At 41.7% G+C, this 17,834-nt stretch overlaps 1 protein-coding gene across 8 annotated transcripts in view; it reads left to right on the top strand.

Moving 5' to 3' along the window:
• Positions 1 to 17,834, top strand: part of SFXN1 (sideroflexin 1) — a 40,164-nt gene that overhangs the window by 5,932 nt on the left and 16,398 nt on the right. For 5 of the 8 annotated variants that reach the window (XR_007410208.1, XM_049109125.1, XM_049109123.1 and 2 more), the window contains exons 1-7: positions 2,166 to 2,266; positions 7,775 to 7,949; positions 12,860 to 13,030; positions 13,761 to 13,859; positions 15,355 to 15,430; positions 16,000 to 16,085; positions 17,453 to 17,580. Coding sequence is in view for 7 of the 8 variants with exons in the window: in XM_049109125.1 (XP_048965082.1) it covers positions 7,786 to 7,949; positions 12,860 to 13,030; positions 13,761 to 13,859; positions 15,355 to 15,430; positions 16,000 to 16,085; positions 17,453 to 17,580 (724 nt within the window). In the remaining variant the exon portion in view is untranslated. Of the gene's footprint in view, positions 1 to 2,165; positions 2,267 to 7,774; positions 7,950 to 12,859; positions 13,031 to 13,760; positions 13,860 to 15,354; positions 15,431 to 15,999; positions 16,086 to 17,452; positions 17,581 to 17,834 lie in introns of those variants that run through there. The other 3 variants (XM_025434380.3, XM_035715103.2, XM_049109124.1) reach the window with 2 other exon arrangements.

Genomic DNA, 17,834 nt, shown 5'->3' with positions numbered 1-17,834 from the left:
GGCACCCTGAAATGATTCCTTTTTTTTTTTAAAAAAGATTTATTTATTTATGATAGACACACACACACAGAGAAAGAGAGGCAGAGACACAGGCAGAGGGAGAAGCAGGCTCCATGCTGGGAGCCGGACGCGGGACTCAATCCCGGGACTCCAGGATCGTGCCCTGGGCCGAAGGCAGGTGCCAAACCTCTGAGCCACCCAGAGATCCCTGAAATGATTCATTTAAATGCAGTCTAAATCTCTAATAGTTAATGGTCCCAGATAGCTACATCCTGAGTTCATTGTAATTGATTTTGTCTTTAAACAATAAGGCCTTGGCTTTCTTCTGATAGCAAAGTATTGTTAGTCAACCACAGAAAACTTTATTAAATCTCACATTTTTTCTGCAAAAAATATTTTAATACCTTTAAAATATAAATTTTCCTTTAAAATTACCCATGGACAAGATTCCTTTTTAAAGGACGCCTCGGTGGCTCAGCAGTTGAGCACCTGCTCAGAGCACTTGGCTCAGGGCATGATCCTGGAGTCCCGAGATCGAGTCCCACATCAGGCTTCCTGCCTGAAGCCTGCTTCTCCCTCTGCCTATGTCTCTGCCTCTCTCCCTCTCTCTCACTCTCTGTGTCTCTCATGAATAAATAAATAAAACCTTTAAAAAAAGATTCTTTTTAAAAAATTTGACTTAAATTCAATTAACATATAATGTATTATTGGTTTCAGAGGTAGAAGTCAGTGATTCATCCGTCTTATGTAATACCCAGTGCTCATTACATCATGTGCCAGCACGGAGCCTAACGAGAGGCTCAATCTCACAACCCTGAGATCATGACCTGAGCCGAAATCAAGAGCTGGATGCTTAACTGACTGAGTCACTCAGGCACTGCTCTGAAGCTTTCTTTTGAACCATTTTGGCTTCTTGGTCATTCCTCCTGTCCCCAATATCATCATAAAGTCATACAACGTAATGACTTCGTCCAATGTTCTCTGCAGAAATTCCTAGTTGATAAGTACCTGTTATAAAACTGCCAGAACCATGTGCTCAGCTGTGTTTGAGAACAACTTTATAGAGGTGTCTGATCTTTGACCAAGTTCAATGTGGGCGGGTTGAGGGAACAGGCCCAGGAACCAGAAACCTCCAGAAGGCTGCGCACTTTATGGATGAACCAGATTGCGAGGAAACCAAGGTTCCTTCCCCTTCCGCCCCTGGGGACTTGGCTTCCTTCCCACAGAGGTGCCCGAGGTGGCCTTGGCACCCCCAACCCTCTGACCCAAAAGCTGCTCAGTACCCAGTACACTGCCCACCGGCCAATGGGCACCTAGGACATGGTGGTTTGACCAAGCAGTCAGACCCTGCCTCTGCCCAGCCAGCAGATGGAAAGGGCATGCCCCAGGGACCCCACCACCACCACCATGTGGTGGTAAAGGCCATGCAGGCACATTCGCCCTGGAGGTGGCTGCAGAGTCAGGGGAGCCTCAGTCCTCTCCCTTAGCACCTTAACTCAGTGCAGAGAGCTGCTGTTTGGTCTCCAATCAGAGCACCCAGGCCTGGGGGTGGACAGGAGGGAGATGAGTGCCCCAGAACTGTGGCAGGACCACTCCTGGCCCCACTATTTCATGTGGAATAGAAAATCGATCATTAAAAAGAAAAAAGTAAAGTAGGACTCCTGATTCTAGAAATGAGTTGATTTATTTAGAGTTGAGAAAGTGAAGTGTGCTTGAAGGTTCATGCATGAAAAGGCTGTCTAATTGAAACATGGGAGTCACGGTTAATAATTAAAATTTCACGTGGCTTGAGATCAGCTGCCTTTGTAAGAATGTTACTATCACATTCCTAACTAGGCTTTATGTTTTTGAATTTTGTAGGAGCAGAGACAGGTTCTTGAGGCTGGTTGGTATTTCTTAGCCAGTATATAGTGCTATTTGAAATCCTTTCTAAGTAGGAAAAATGGTGCTGTACTTGTTTTCTATTGCTGCTATAACAACCACACAATTAATAGTTGGAAACAGCATGTTATCTTACAGTTCTGGAGGTCAGAAGTCTGAAATGAGTCTGGGTTACTTCTGGAGGCCACCCACATTGCTTGGCTCACCGCCCTACATCACCCCAATCTCTGCTTGTCTCATCTGTTCTTCATACTCTACCCCTCCTGCTCTTCCTTCTCTTGTAGGAGCTCTTGTGATTACATGAGGCCCACCTGAACAAGCAGGCTTGTTTCCCAGTCTCAAGATCCTTAACTTACACACTGGCAAAGTCCTTTTGCCACAGAAGGTAACATATCCATGGTCTGTGGGGGTAGGATGTGCACATCTTGGGGAAGGGGCATTATTCTGCCTACCACAAGTCCACACAAGGCCCATCGCTTTTAGTGTGGGGCTTTCATGGGCTCGGCCAGGAGTCCGAAGATCAGCCTCCTTCCTGTCTTGCTGGATAGACAAGGGTTAGTGTGAGTAGCATCTCAGATTCCTCCTTTCCTCTTCCATAAAATGCGTGTAGTATTCATAGAACACAGTATCATGAGAGCTGAGGTGGAATCTTCTGCGGTGGGCGCAGAGTAGGGCCTCACACTCCAGGTGGGCATCCAGCCCAGTTCCTTGCCTGCACGAGAAACTCCAAACGTGTCGAGGTTCCTTTCCCCATCTCTCTCCTTTTTCTTTGTCTGTTAAACAAAGAATAAGGCTGCGGCCCCCACAGCCTTCTTGTTCACACGTTCTAGAGTCACCACTGGGTCCTTGTAGTGTAGGACTTCGCAGTGTCAGTAGAAACCTTTGCATGTAAAGGACTTAAAAGGAGGGCCTCAAAGATACCAGTTCTGTGCAGGCATTAGTTGGTATACTTCGAGGGGAAAAATAGCTAAAAGAGAGTGGTAGAGAGGGTGAGTTGGCGGACCAGTGCCCAGGAATGCCTCCTTTGGGTCCTCCAGCTTTCCTTCTGCCACCAGCACCAGTCATACAACCTGGTCAAGTTATTTGCCCCTCTGGACCTCTGATTCCTCATCTGTATGGTGCAGTTAAAAATGGTGTGTCTTTTAAAAGATCTTATCTAGCTCTTATGCAGTTAGGACGTCTTTATTTTATAGAGTAACCATGTTTTAAACCCAGCTCATGTTTGTGCCAACTTGACCGAAATGTTGCTATTTCACAAATTGGAAGTGGTTTGTGAGTAAGAACCAGAATTCTGTGAAAGCAGTGTGTTAATTTGGGGGATTATGTATGTTACGTATAAAGGACAAATAGGATTATACCTGAAGACAGATTACTTGGTACTCAGTTTTATGAGAATAATCCATATCAGATATCCATCCGCTGGGGAACACGGTGATTGCTCAGGCCTGAGGGACAGCATAGGCAGCTCAGAGAAACACAGGGAAGGAGACTGCTCCGACTGCATGTACAGCCACAGCTTGGTGCCCAGATTGCTTGAGGGCCGGGCTGAGCACTGACAAATCACATGCCTGGCCTTGTGCTTGACCTACTGAATCAATTTCCAGACAGGAGATAGTAATTGTCTTTGCAGGAATAAACAGTTCCCCAGGAGGGACACTTAATGTGTGTGTGCAGTCTCTCCCTACTTGCTACCACCATGGCTCAGAATTTTTAGAATTGGCCAAGATGACTGTCTCTGCAGTGTTCCCCAACCCCTAGAGGGGATCGTATTCTCCTTTCTTTATGATTGTTTCCTTCTTGGCATCGTATCCTTCTCTCTTCACAATCCCAAAGTAGAAGTAACCACCTACCAAGGTGTTCTTCCTTTTGGCCAGTTGGACTACGGAGAAGGCTGTCTTACAGGACACTGCACTCTCCTTGCTTTTTCTCCTGCTGGTCCCTCTTAGTCAGCCTCCTTTGCCATAACCCCACCTGCTGAATCCCCTCCATTTCCTGGGGTGCACTGAGGTATCTCAGCAGGGCCCCAGGTCTCTGCAGACAAGTCTGAAAACTACTGCTCTCCTGGATGTGAATTGGAGTTTTTGTTTTGCTTTTTGTACATTTTGGAAATAACACGTGATGTATTCTAATTCAAAATTTAGACATTTCTCACACAATGGTACAGCTCTTTGATGTACATTTTATTTCTTGTATCCCCAGACTTAATGCCCATGATTTGATGTGTTCTAATGTGAAATGTAGACATTTCTCTTCCCACAGCTAAGTCAGCCAAAACCCAGCAGGAATAAACCTATAGTTCAACAAAGTCACACTTGTTGGCTTCTTGCATTGAGGGAGACCACACATCAGAGGAACAGAGTGCTCACCAACATGGGAGGAGATAGATCTGTTAGAGCATCTTGGAGAATGATGGACTTTTGGTGAAGTTTAATGAAGCTTTGATTGACCTAAACCAGGACTGGGTTTTAAGGTCTAGGCTGTGAAGTGGCCCCACTGCCCTGTTTCCTTGGAAATTACCAAGTTAAGAAAAACAGGGAAAGTCATGTCCAGAAATTCTGTAATCTAAAACTCCACATCTAAGCTAGAAATCCAGGTTCCTTTTCTTTGTAAGAGTGGGACATTTCATTCTTTCTATTTTGGTTTCAAATAGCAAAGTTTCTAACAGTTTGTGATTACAGAAGATAAAATGTCTTGATGAGATAAGAGAGCAGCAGTCACTCAGAGAAGGATGGTGTTATGACACTTGATAGCCATGACCTTGGGAGAAATATGGTGTCCCATTAACTTTGCACCTGGCTTTATCTGTGCTTGTTATTCCAGCTGGCTTTCTGAGTAGCAGGGCTGATTGTTACTTTCTCAGTCTCACTGACCAGCTATTTCACATGCTGGATTCTTCGCTTCTGTTTTCCTAACGTGCTTGATTTAGATCCAGTGGGCTGTGATATGTATTAATTTGAGATTTTGATCAAGAGGACAAGTATGCCTAGCATTCTGGCACCTGGCATCTTAACATACCTAAGAACTTATGAAGTACAAAAATATAACTTTATGAAAAATGACCTGGAAAAGAAAGCTGCTATTCAAACTAGTATTAGAAATATAGGGAAAGAAAACAAATAAAAAAGCCGTGGTTTGAAGTCTGCATGGTAGGGATGCCTGGGTGGCTCAGCGGTTGAGCATCTGCCTTTGACCCAGGGTGTGATTCCCAGCATTCAGAATCAAGTCCCACTTGCAGGCTTGCAGGGAGCCTGCTTCTCCCTCTGCCTGTGTCTCTGCCTCTCTCTCTCTCTGTGTGTCTCTCATGAATAAACAGATAAATATTTTTTTAAAAAAAACTTTTGAAGCCTGCATGGTGATTCGATCCTTCAGTCTGCTAATGTCACACAGAGAGATCTAGTCTGAGGAGATCACCAGCTTTGAGGATAAAGATCAGAGACAAAAAGAAAGAGTCAACAAAACTAAAAGACAACCTACAGAATGGGAAGAGATTTTTGCAAATGACGTATCAGATAAAGGGCTAGTATCCAAGATTTATAAAGAACTTATTAAACTCAACAGCAAAGAAACAAACAATCCAATCATGAAATGGGCAAAAGACATGAACAGAAATCTCACAGAGGAAGACATAGACATGGCCAACAAGCACATGAAAAAATGCTCTGCATCACTTGCCATCAGGGAAATACACATCAAAACCACAATGAGATACCACCTCACACCAGTGAGAATGGGGAAAATTAATAAGACAGGAAACAACAAATGTTGGAGAGGATGTGGAGAAAGGGGAAGCCTCTTGCCCTGTTGGTGGGAATGTGAACTGGTGCAGCCACTCTGGAAAACTGTGTGGAGGTTCCTCAAAGAGTTAAAAATAGACCTGCCCTACAATCCAGCAATTGCACTGCTGGGGGATTTACCCCAAAGATACAGATGCAGTGAAACGCCAGGACACCTGCACCCCGATGTTAATAGCAGCAATGTCCACAATAGCCAAACTGTGGAAGGAGCCTCAGTGTCTATTGAAAGATGAATGGATAAAGAAGATGTGGTCTGTGTATACAATGGAATATTCCTCAGCCATTAGAAACGACAAATACCCACCATTTGCTTTGACGTGGATGGAATTGGAGGGTATTATGCTGAGTGAAATAAGTCAATCGGAGAAGGACAAACATTATATGGTCTCATTCATTTGGGGAATATAAAAAATAGTGAAAGGGAATAAAGGGGAAAGGAGAAAAAATGAGTAGGAAATATCAGAAAGGGCGACAGAACATGAGAGACTCATAACTCTGGAAAACGAACAAGGGGTGGTAGGGAGGTGGGCGGGGGATGGGGGTGTCTGGGTGATGGGCACTGAGGGGGGCACTTGATGGGATGAACACTGGGTGTTATGCTATATGTTGGCAAATTGAACTCCAATAAAATAAAAAATAAAAAAAAGATCAGAGACAAGGCTACATTATTTATTATGGTGAAAAGCTGAAAATAATTTAAACATTAAAGGTGTTGTATATACCCAAAATGAATATTTAGCACTGTGGGGAATGCTCCTTAGGTAAGCGCCTCTCCCCAAATATCAGGAAATTGAAATAGAGACTATGCTATCAACTTTATTTTTTTTATTTCTATGATATGAATGAAAAAATGTCTGCAAGGAATTGCCAAAACATTAAGGATGGTCATCTCAGTGTGGTTAAATTAGCAAAGATTTGTTTCTTTATTCTGTTTTTTAAAATTTGTGTATTTGCAGAGAAAGAGAGAGCACAAGCAGGTGGAGCAGCAGGCAGAGGGAGAGGAGAAGCAGGCTCCTGCTGAGCAGGGACCCCCCCCCCCCCCCCCCGCCCCAATGTGAGGTTCTGACCAGGACCCTGGGATCATTACCTGAGCCGGAGAGCAAACGCTTAACCAACTGACCAACTGAGACACCCAGGCACCCCATTCTGTATTTCCTACAACAAGCATATAAGCTTGTTCAGAACACTACCATATGCATGCATTACAGTAATACACTGCAGTTCTAAAAATAAGTATATCGCTTAGAGAAAGCAGTTACTTTTGGGAAAACAGTAGTGGTTCTTAGCCATGAAATAGGTATTCTGTGAGGGAAATGATATGCTACAGTGTGACTTGTATTCACGGGCTTGTCTAAATGTGTTTTACCCACTATGTTCCTGTTAGATTGAGGAATATAACTTTGCATTTTTTTTTGAAGATTTTATTTATTTATACATGAGAGACACAGAGAGAGAGGCAGGCTCCATGCAGGGAGCCCGATGTGGGACTCGATCTCGGGACTCCAGGACCATGCCCTGGGCCAAAGGCAGGCATTAAACCGCTGAGCCATCCAGGGATCCCCCAACTTTGCATTTTTGATTGGTGGTTTATATGCTGAACAGGGCTGACTGAATCTCAGTCTTTTTCCAATTGTAAAATTTTTAGCATATAATCCTTTTTTGCATAATTAGTCACTTCTATCAGTAGACATCACAAATTTAGTAGACTAGAATGAAGCAGTAGTTTGGCGCTGGTTGTTGCACCCAGAAAAGGGGTTGCAAACTTCAGACCTTGTTATTACTAATATTATTTTTAACTTTTTCTATTTCTGTTTTTTCTAGAATATTTCTGGGCTTCCAAACGTTAAGGAATGATGAAATACTATGTATTTATAAAGAGAAATATGTGGGAAATTATTGAAATTTGGTTAGGATCAGTTGGGATTTATGGACAAAGTAAACTTTGGATTTAGATTGTCTTTCTGCCATTCATAGCAAAGTTATTTTTGTAAAGAGGAACGTGTATAAATCTTTACCAGGAAATTAATGTGACTATAAACTTTCTAAAATGTATGGCAGCATTGTAAGTCTTAACTAGACTTGTCTTTTTGACCCTCTAGAGTCCAGGACGATGTCTGGAGAACTTCCACCAAACATTAACATCAAGGAACCTCGATGGGATCAAAGCACTTTTGTTGGACGAGCCAATCATTTCTTCACTGTAACGGATCCCAGGAATATTCTGTTAACCAACGAACAACTAGAGAATGCAAGAAAAATAGTCCATGATTACAGGTAACATTTATGATTATGCTTTCTGATTAATACAGGAATAGGTCACCATGTTCGCCTATTGTCTTTAAACCTTCACTTAGTGATTTTACAACTTTTTTTTTTGCAATGGAATCCTTTTTACCAAAAAAAGAGGAAATAGGAAGACATGTTCTATCCCCTGATGCTGAGCCTTAATGCAGAGATCTGGGGTTCACAGTAACCTGAAAGTAAGATAGCTGTCCCTCCAACTCCTAGGTACCAATCTTGAGGTCCCCTTTCCCAACACTCTGCCTCCTATTCTCCAGTACGTCCCTGCATCTGTAGCACCTCCTGTGTATCTCTCTGATGGAGATCACATCATGCAGAAAGCAAGTTGTCAAGAATTAGAGAAGGTTGGTTGCTTGGAGATAAAATCTCAGTAGGAGATTTTATGGAAATCTAGGTAGGAGCTCAGATGGAAAGATGCTGGTGGCAGGTTTGTAGGTTTGGGCTGCAGTTTGTCAGTTCAAAGAGCCAGTCATGAAGTCAGAGAAGAGAGATGCTCTGATAAGACAGAGTCACAACCGTCTAAAAGACCACATAAGAAATATTTCAGGCTTTGTGGGCCACAAAGGGTTTCTGTTCACTGTTTTTCTTATTTTATTTTTTTAATATCCTTTTAAAAAATTAAAAGCTACTCTTAGCTAGTGAGGCAGACAGGCCACGACAGTAGTTTACACACTCCTGCTCTAAGGGAGAGTCAGTCAGAAGCTGGGAATTAGAACAGTGGTGCTACACACCTGAACATGTCGTGAGCAGGGCACACAAGGTGGGTATTTGATGGACACATGAGTGGTTAGGGAAGGACCCAAGGGCAGTCTGTAAAGTTTGTCGCCAAACACTGAGACTGGCCCAATCTTAGCACATGCCAGTGCATCAAGAGAGAATAGCCAGACAACAGAACCCCTCGGAACCTCGTGTGAGAATACTGAAGAACAAGGCAAAACACAAGCAGAAGCACATGTCAGGAGTTCAGGAAAGCAGATGCTCTGTGAATCTGGAACAAAAGCCATAAAAAGGATCCCTTTCACGAAGATGGCGCCGAAGGCGAAGAAGGAAGCCCCTGCCCCTCCCAAAGCCGAAGCCAAAGCAAAGGCTTTGAAAGCTAAGAAAGCGGTGCTGAAAGGCGTGCACAGTCACAAAAAAAAGAAGATCCGCACGTCACCTACATTCCGACGACCCAAGACCCTGCGTCTCCGAAGGCAGCCCAAATATCCTCGAAAGAGCGCCCCCAGGAGAAACAAGCTTGATCACTATGCCATCATCAAGTTCCCCTTAACTACTGAGTCAGCCATGAAGAAAATAGAAGACAACAACACACCTGTGTTCATTGTGGATGTCAAGGCCAATAAGCACCAGATCAAACAGGCTGTGAAGAAGCTCTATGACATTGATGTGGCCAAGGTCAACACCTTGATCAGGCCTGATGGAGAGAAGAAAGCATATGTTCGACTGGCTCCTGACTATGATGCTTTGGATGTTGCCAACAAAATTGGGATCATCTAAACTGAGTCCAGCCGGCTATAAATCTAAATATAAATTTTTTCACCATAAAAAAAAAAAAGCCATAAAAAGGAGAGGTGGAAAGGAAAAAAGCTGGAGTCGTTGAAAAGATGACATACAAACATTGCAGAGAAGCTGACGCTGTAAGAGCAAGAGGAGGGAGCGGCGCTAGAGGTGGAGCTAGGCGCTAGAGACAGACAACAGTGGCTACATCACTGCACACTTTCTAAAACTCATTAAATCATACACTTAAGATGGGTGACTTTTGTTGCATTTAAATTATTCCTCAATAAAATTGATTTAATTTTTCAAAAAAAGGCTATGCTTCCCAATTCATTTGTAACACTGATCCTGTAAATGACAGAAGCACACTAAAAGAATGCAGTGGCCCATCTTGCAAATAATGTAAAAATCCAAAATAAAATACTAGCATGTTAAATCTGTTTCATTAAACTATGAACAAGTCGGATTTGTCCAGGAATACAAAGGTGATTTATTTTAGGACATCTATTAATGTAATTACACATCAAAGCAGGAAAGCATCTTGATAGATGCCCGAAAGAAGGTAAAATTATCCATGTTTTTCTCAGAAAATAATCAATGAGGAATAATGTACAGTATTTCTTACATATGATGAAGAATACACATCCCACATTAACAGCCAGCATCACACTAAATAATGAAACAGTAGGGCTGAACTTTCCAGACAGTTCTGCAGAAAAGCAATCCTGTGGAATATTTCCCCCCCCCCCCCAGAAAAGAGAGAGAGAAAGAAAGAAAGAAAGGCAGAAGGACAAATAGAAAAAGAAAGAAAAAAAGAAAGAAAAGAAAAGAAAAAGAGTCTTCCAGAGTCAAATTTCGAAAGATTTATATCCCATCTTTTTTTTTTCCTTAAATTTTTATTTTTATTTATTTTTTATTTATTTATTTTTAATTTTTATTTCTAAGTAATCTCCACACCCAACACAGGGCTGGAACTTACAACCCCGACATCAAGAGTTGCATGCCTCACTGAGCCAGCCAGACACCCCTACATCCCATTCTTAAGGATGTCACATCCTGTTGACTTTTGAAAGATTCCAGGAAGTATTCAGAGTAAAGAAAGCTGCCAGTCTGTTTTCCCAAACTTGAACATGGGACTGTTTTCTTTCCCGTAACACCTAATAACATCTAAGAGAATACACTCCTAAAAATCTTGTATTACAAGGCATTCTCTTAAAGTCAGGAGCAAGTCAGAATGCCTCTATCTTCACTATTGTATAACATTGTTCTGGTAGCCCTCATCAGTTCAGTAAAGCATAAAGAAATAAGGGCACCTGGCCGACTTACCGGTGTGGTCCTAAATTTGAGCCGCACATTGGGGATAGAGATTGCTTAAATAGGAGGGAAAGGAGATCTTAAAAACAAGAAACAATTTCTTTTTTTCCTCTCTCTTTTTTTTCGCAAATGATGGTATTCTCACCAACAACTAAAGAAAGCAGTAGAACAAATAAGAGAATACAAGTGGGCTATACAGTTTCTTATACAACAGCAATAATCAGACAATATTTTTCAGATTTCATTCATAAGATTAAAAATATATATATACCTATATATAAAATATCTGGGAATACACTTACCCGGAAGTGTGAAGCAGTTCCAAGACTGCTGGGGGGGAGGGGTCATTAAAAGAAGCCTTTGGTAACTGGAGAAACATGCAGTAAGTCTGGATAGAAAGTCTTAATACAGTAGAGGTGTCAGCTCTCTCCAAATCAATACAGTTTCAGTCCAAATACAATTGTGCTCACCTGTAAAATTGACAGAAGAATTCTGAGCATTGTCCAGAAAATTAATGAGCATAACTCAGGCACTTTTGAAAGAGGAAAGGAGTCGTCCTGGCGGGAGAGACTGCTGTTCTACTGGGCACAGAATGGACTGTCAGAGGGTGGGCACGGGCCCCATAAGGTGAAAATAGTGGAAACTATAGAAAGCCCCAAAACCAAGCCCAGCATTCAGAGAATCTCAACTGATGATGACTATAGCATTTAAATCTTGGGTGTTAGGATGGCAGAGCAGCTAATGGGAAAGGCAAGTTAAGCAAGTTTCACATGTTCATATCTTCACATAAATTCCAAATAAATTAAGAACTTCAGAGACAATTAAAAAAAAAAACTGGTAACAAAAGTGCAAGACAGAGGTGAATATTTGTATAACCCTGAAGCAGGTCAGAACTTTCTAGGCAGAGACTTTATTTGTTCCTACCTGACTACATAAGATAAAAATGTTCAGGGGAGCAGATTACACAGCTAACAAGATTACCCACAGTGAGTCAAGTTCACATGTGAGCCGCTTAAACAGTGAGGATGCTGCCGCCGCTGACAATCAATAGACATACTCGAGTACAGAAAAAGGACAAAAGGCGTATTCACAGCCTCAGTATTTTACACTTTTGTCTCAGCCAGTGTACTCATTTCTTTCTGATTAACCTTGGATGTGGGGCAAAATTTATTAATAAGGAGATTGACTTCCTCATCCTTTACAAACGGAAAAGATTAGAAGCAATTAAAGTGCCCACCAATAGGGATTGGGATAATCTACTATCTTATAATCGTACCGTAGGAACTGGAGCATTTAAAAGGATGATGTGTTACTTTTAAACTATTACTTCCACAAAGACCCTGATTCCAAATAAGGTCACAGTCTGAGGTTCTGGGTAGATATGAATTTGGGGGGATACTGATCAACCCAGTATAGATGATATAGAAGAAGATCTGAAGAAACAGAAAAGTGTTTAAAAAATACTATTCATTTTAGAAAGGTCATAAAGCGATGGTATGGGATTTATAGAGATCCTAAGTGGCTTACACAGATCCTACGAGACAGTGGCACTGTCTTCACAAAACAGTAGAAGTACAAATGAGTAATCAAAGGCTTAAATGGTTTTAATTGCACTAAGAGTGTCTATATTTTCTAAATTTTTAGCAATGAACATGTGTTTCTTTGATAACAAGATAAAATAATGAGCCTTTCTAATTAGGATTTCAAACTGTAGGTATAAAAATGAATTCATGTTCTTAATTGCCTAACACAATTATCTATCTAATTGGTTGAAAATATTACAAGGTTTGCAAAGTTCAAAAAATATTTTTAAATATATCATTTAAAACAAAGAATATTTCAAAGTTGAACACTTCAAGATACAAGATAAGTTTTGTTTTTCAAAATTACAAAATTTGAGATACATGGGTTTGAAATGTTTTGTGTTACTATCTTTTGTGCTACTAAAATTTCACTGCAGGCATCGTTGTTTTAGGTAAGGGTAAACTTAAAAACTTTCTAGCTATACGTCTCTAGAGCACTGGTGAGATATTTGAAACGAATGGTTCTCTTGCTATTTCTTATTTCCCTAGGCAAGGAATTATTCCTCCAGGTCTTACAGAAAATGAATTATGGAGAGCAAAGTACATCTATGATTCAGCTTTTCATCCCGACACAGGTGAAAAGATGATTTTGATAGGAAGAATGTCAGCTCAGGTTCCAATGAACATGACCATCACAGGTTGTATGATGACATTTTATAGGTAAGTTATTAAGTGTAATAACAGCAATTCATTTTATAGTACAGAAGCTTAAAGTACATTTGTGTATGTAAATAGTTTTATTGAAATGAATGTCATTTCACATTGAGTTCCATTTTATATAAATGTCACAACTCTAGGGTTTTTTTTTTAACTTTTCCCTGTGCTAAATTCTCTTTGTTATTCAAAAGGAGACTGAATTTTTCCCTAACTCTTACATCCAAAAGAAAATGAGATGGAGAAAGAAAATTAAAAAGTCGCTAAGCAAATTCTCTTTTTAATCCATTCATAAGATACAAATATAAGTGTAGGTGTGGCCATAGACAGACATTTAGGCTTGCATGTGCCATTAGGAGGGATCAGGGCTACTTCACCTACAGATGGCTTGCTTTTTCCCCAAGAGAAGGCACCTGACATTTGTTGAGTGCCTACTGTATGCCAGGCTCTCTACAGAGTTAAGATCAAATTTAAGGATGGTAACTTGATCCTCACTGTAAACCTTTTGAGGTTAGTGTTAACCCTATCTAAAGAAGGAGGATACTGAGAATCAGAGGATGGACACCTGCCCCACCACACAGGTCCAAAGCCTTCGACGCAGAACGCAGGGTCTTTGACCTAGCGTACTCCCTCGGCAGTCCATCTCCTCTGTGGTTACTGGTGTTCACATTTTCTGTCCTGCACAGTGGCTAGATCACAGGCGATGGCCGGTATGTGATGGATCACTCTGTTTTAGGACCACGCCGGCGGTGCTGTTTTGGCAGTGGATCAACCAGTCCTTCAATGCCGTGGTCAATTACACCAACAGAAGTGGAGACGCTCCCCTCACTGTAAAGTAAGACTAGACCAGTTAATGGTTCTCTGTTTCTCAGGGTACATTTGGTTCAGCGGTATATAAGCTGTTGATTTGTTCGGAATATCATGGGGCATATTGTACAGTAATGTTTCCTCTCCTCCCTTCTTATCAAGATGATTGTTCTCAGCCTGCCTTCTCAGACATAACTCATGCTGTTAGGCAGATTTGTCTCCCACATCCTCAGGTTCCCCCTGCAGAACACATTTCTGGGAGTTCAGGACCCACCTGTGGCAAATGATAAGCTGTGCCCTCATCTACCCTGAGCCTGTGGCCAGATAACAGCATCAAAAGTAGCGGCGTTCATAGTGTGATTTTTGCAGAAACCAAGGAGATTTGTCTTTACATAAGCCAAGTATAGAGCCAAACAGAAGGTGAATAAGTTTAAAATGTTACCTCCTGTAAAAAACTGTTTGAACAGGCTTAAGTGATTAGTGAACCAAAACTTTTAGCTCAATTTGGAGAATACTTCAAAAGTGTTTTCTTTATTTGTCACCTTTAAATGGCTTTGGGCAGTCCATTGTCTTCCCTTGTCACCATATGAAACAAAGGCTATGGAAATCTGCCATTGGCAGTGTTTATCAAACCTTCATTTCTTGCAACCCCTTGAATTAAAACTTATTTTATTTATATATTTTTCTTACACAGCATACAAGGGGGCGAGGTGTGGACAGAGGGAGAAGGTTAGACAATCTTAAGTAGGCTCCATGCCCAGCAGGGAGCCCAGCATGGGGTTCGATCTTACAACACTGAGATCATGACCTGAGCCGAAACCAAAAGTTTTAAGATTTGATTTATTTATTTATGAGAGACACCGAGAGAAAGACAGAGACACAGGGAGAGGAAGAAGCAGATTCCCCTCAGGGAGCCCATTGAGGGACTCGATCCTAGGACTCCAGAATCTCAACTTGAGCCAAAGGCAGATGCTCAACCGCTGAGCCACCCAGGTGCCCCAAGAGTCAGACACTTAACTGACTGAGCCACCCAGGTGCCCCTAAAAGTTACTTTAAAATAGAATAGAAGGGAAGAGCAGTGCCTAACTGCCTGTTGAAGATGGGACTTTTAGTACTTCTATACCATAACTTATAATTTTAAGAACAGCATTGTACTTTTACTTCCAGTTTGTATATTTATAATTTTGAGAAGTACTTTTTATTTAAGCAGATGCTGCCCACACTTAGGCCAAGATGCTTTTTCCTGCTCGCTCGCAGCCCCCTCTGTCCGCCCCCAGGGCCCGTTCCCTAGGGCCGCTTGCCGTAGGTGGTGGTGGGCTTGTCTGCAAAAAATGCCACTCTTCCAGGGTCTGCTTGCTTCCCTACTATATGTGTCTGTTTGTGAAGTGATCATGAGTGTTGTTTTGTGGGATCTTCCTTCATAATCATGCTCTTTCACTTTCCCCCTCGTTTCTTCCAAAAAATGTCAAACCCGGGTTTCTTGATGTGCAACTTGTTCTTCACGCACTGCTCTTTCTTTTCAGTGAATTGGGAACAGCTTATGTTTCCGCGACAACTGGTGCCGTAGCAACAGCTCTAGGCCTCAATGCATTAACCAAGGTACTTGGATTTTTATTTCCCTAGTAAGACTTCTTAATTTGTCCTCACCTGCCTGGCTCCAAGTCTCTCGATTATTTCCCAAAATAGTTCAAGTCCTGGGACTTTCTTATTACCATCATTATCTTCACCTATGTATCTCAATTGGGCCTTCCAATGAACTGGGGAAGGGCGGGCTGTCACTGGCGATGTCTGCCAAGCCCCTGCTCCATCCTTGGTACTGGGTCCCACATGCTCAGTGTTCCCTGACCCTAAATGCCCACTAGAGGCTGTGTGCCGATGAGTGTGCCAGCACCCGCACCTCTGGAGAAGAGTAGTTGCCAGCACCTGAACTCAAGACCCTAGTCCATTAGGCAGGCCAATCTGGCCAGTGTCTTGGAAGTGTGCCTTATCCCAGTTGCCCATACTGGAAATAGACAAACACCACCGGAAACAAATTTTCAAAGTACTCCTGGCCTGAGCTTCTGTATAAAGAAGACTGTTTTTAGCAGATTTCAAGAAGAAATAAGTATTTTGCATTTGGTCATACGGGCAAAAGTAAGATAATGCTTTTGGGATTTTTCTTTCTGCAGCATGTCTCACCTCTCATAGGACGGTTTGTTCCCTTCGCTGCAGTAGCTGCTGCTAATTGCATTAATATCCCCTTAATGAGGCAAAGGTAAGGTTCATATGTAGTCTTAGAAAAGACTGGTGCTTGACAAGAGAGTGTTGTGATAAGTTTTGTTGAAACTTTTAACAATTTGTTTTAATTTTTACAGATGGAATTATATGGGACCTGGGGTTGCTTCAGAGTAATGTGTCATGGGCACAGGGATGGGTCCATTTGTGAAACAAGCTTAGCCATCAGTTGCTAATTATTGAAGTAGGCTGATGAGTGTAGGGAGGGTGGTTAGAAGACTCCCTGCTTCTGTGTAATAAAAAGTTTAAAACATATATCTCAAACTAACATGTAGCTGTTCTAGAGCTAGGCAAAGAAGGTCTATACACAGAAAGTTTATTTCCTAAAATAGGTTCTCCCCTTCCCACCCTAGAACTGTCCTATTGGGTTTAAAGTAATATTAATCCATAATTTTGGAAGTATTCTATAGAACTGGCAAAAATTAAATGAGAAGAATAAGAAAAAGCATAATGAAAAATAGGGTAGCAATAGGAGCTATAATTTTAGTGTTAGTAACTAGAATTAAATATCTAGTAGTGCCATATATTAGTGATTCCTATGTCAGGATAGTTAGTTTACTTAATAATGCCATATATTTATATTTATCTCTCATTTGGAAAGTTCAGATTTGCACATGAGCATAAAAATTAGCCTTATCTTTAAGTTAGCATATTCACCCTTTAAGTTATATTGTTATTAAAAATGTAACACCTTTTTAAAAATAAATAAATTTTTAAAAAGTAACATTTTTTTAAATGGAGTTTACTAGTGTTATTTTACTTTTTTTTTTTAAGATTTTATTTATTTATTTATTTATTTATTTATTAGAATGCACGTGCAGGGGAAGGGGCAGAGTGAGAGGGAGAGAATCTCAAGCAGACTCCTTGCTGAGTGGAGCCTGACACCAGGCTTGATCCCACAACCCTGAAATCATGACTTGAACTAAAATCAAGAGTTGGATGCTCAACCGACTGAGCCACCCAGGTGCCCTGTGTTATTTTACTTTTATGCCTATCACATAAGGATTAGACTTGTTCATGGTATTAAAAATAGACCTATTAGGGCAGCCCCAGTGGCTCAGTGGTTTAGCGCCGCCTTCAGTCAAGGGCCTGATCCTGGAGACCCGGGATCAAGTCCCGCGTCGGGCTCCCTCTTTTCCCTCTGCCTGTGTCTCTGCCTCTCTCTCTCTTTCTCTCATGAATAAATAAATAAAATCTTAAAAAAAAAATAGACCTATTAGTGCTAAAAATGTACCCATTGAGTGGGTATTAGGACTAAGTAAGGACTTGATTTTCCATGACCCAGTGCTTTTCCAACCATTTCATGAAGGCATCTGTGAACTTCTTTGCATGTGTTTTACTCGGCAGGGAACTCAAAATTGGCATTCCTGTCACAGATGAGAATGGGAACCGCTTGGGCGAGTCGGCCAATGCTGCAAAACAAGCCATCACACAAGTAGTCATCTCCAGGATTCTCATGGCAGCCCCGGGCATGGGTTAGTAACTCTCTGTCAGCGAGCCCTGGCTGTAGTCTGAGGGGCAGGAAGCCACAAAGCAGTTTAAGCAGGGGAGTGGTGTAATTCGTAGGCTTTAGCTGCCTGACATTGGGTGCTGTGTCAGGAGCAGAGTGAAGAGGGCCAGTCGTGATGGTTGGAGACTGGCCAGGAACCTGGCTCACTATAGCAGGCCAGTGATAGAGCTGGTGTGGATCAGGGTAGTGACAGTATGGGTCAGGAGAACTTTGAAGGCA

This window comes from Canis lupus, chromosome 4 (genome assembly GCF_003254725.2).
Source record: "Canis lupus dingo isolate Sandy chromosome 4, ASM325472v2, whole genome shotgun sequence".
Taxonomy (NCBI): domain Eukaryota; kingdom Metazoa; phylum Chordata; class Mammalia; order Carnivora; family Canidae; genus Canis; species Canis lupus.
This window is presented reverse-complemented; position numbering and strand designations above follow the sequence as displayed.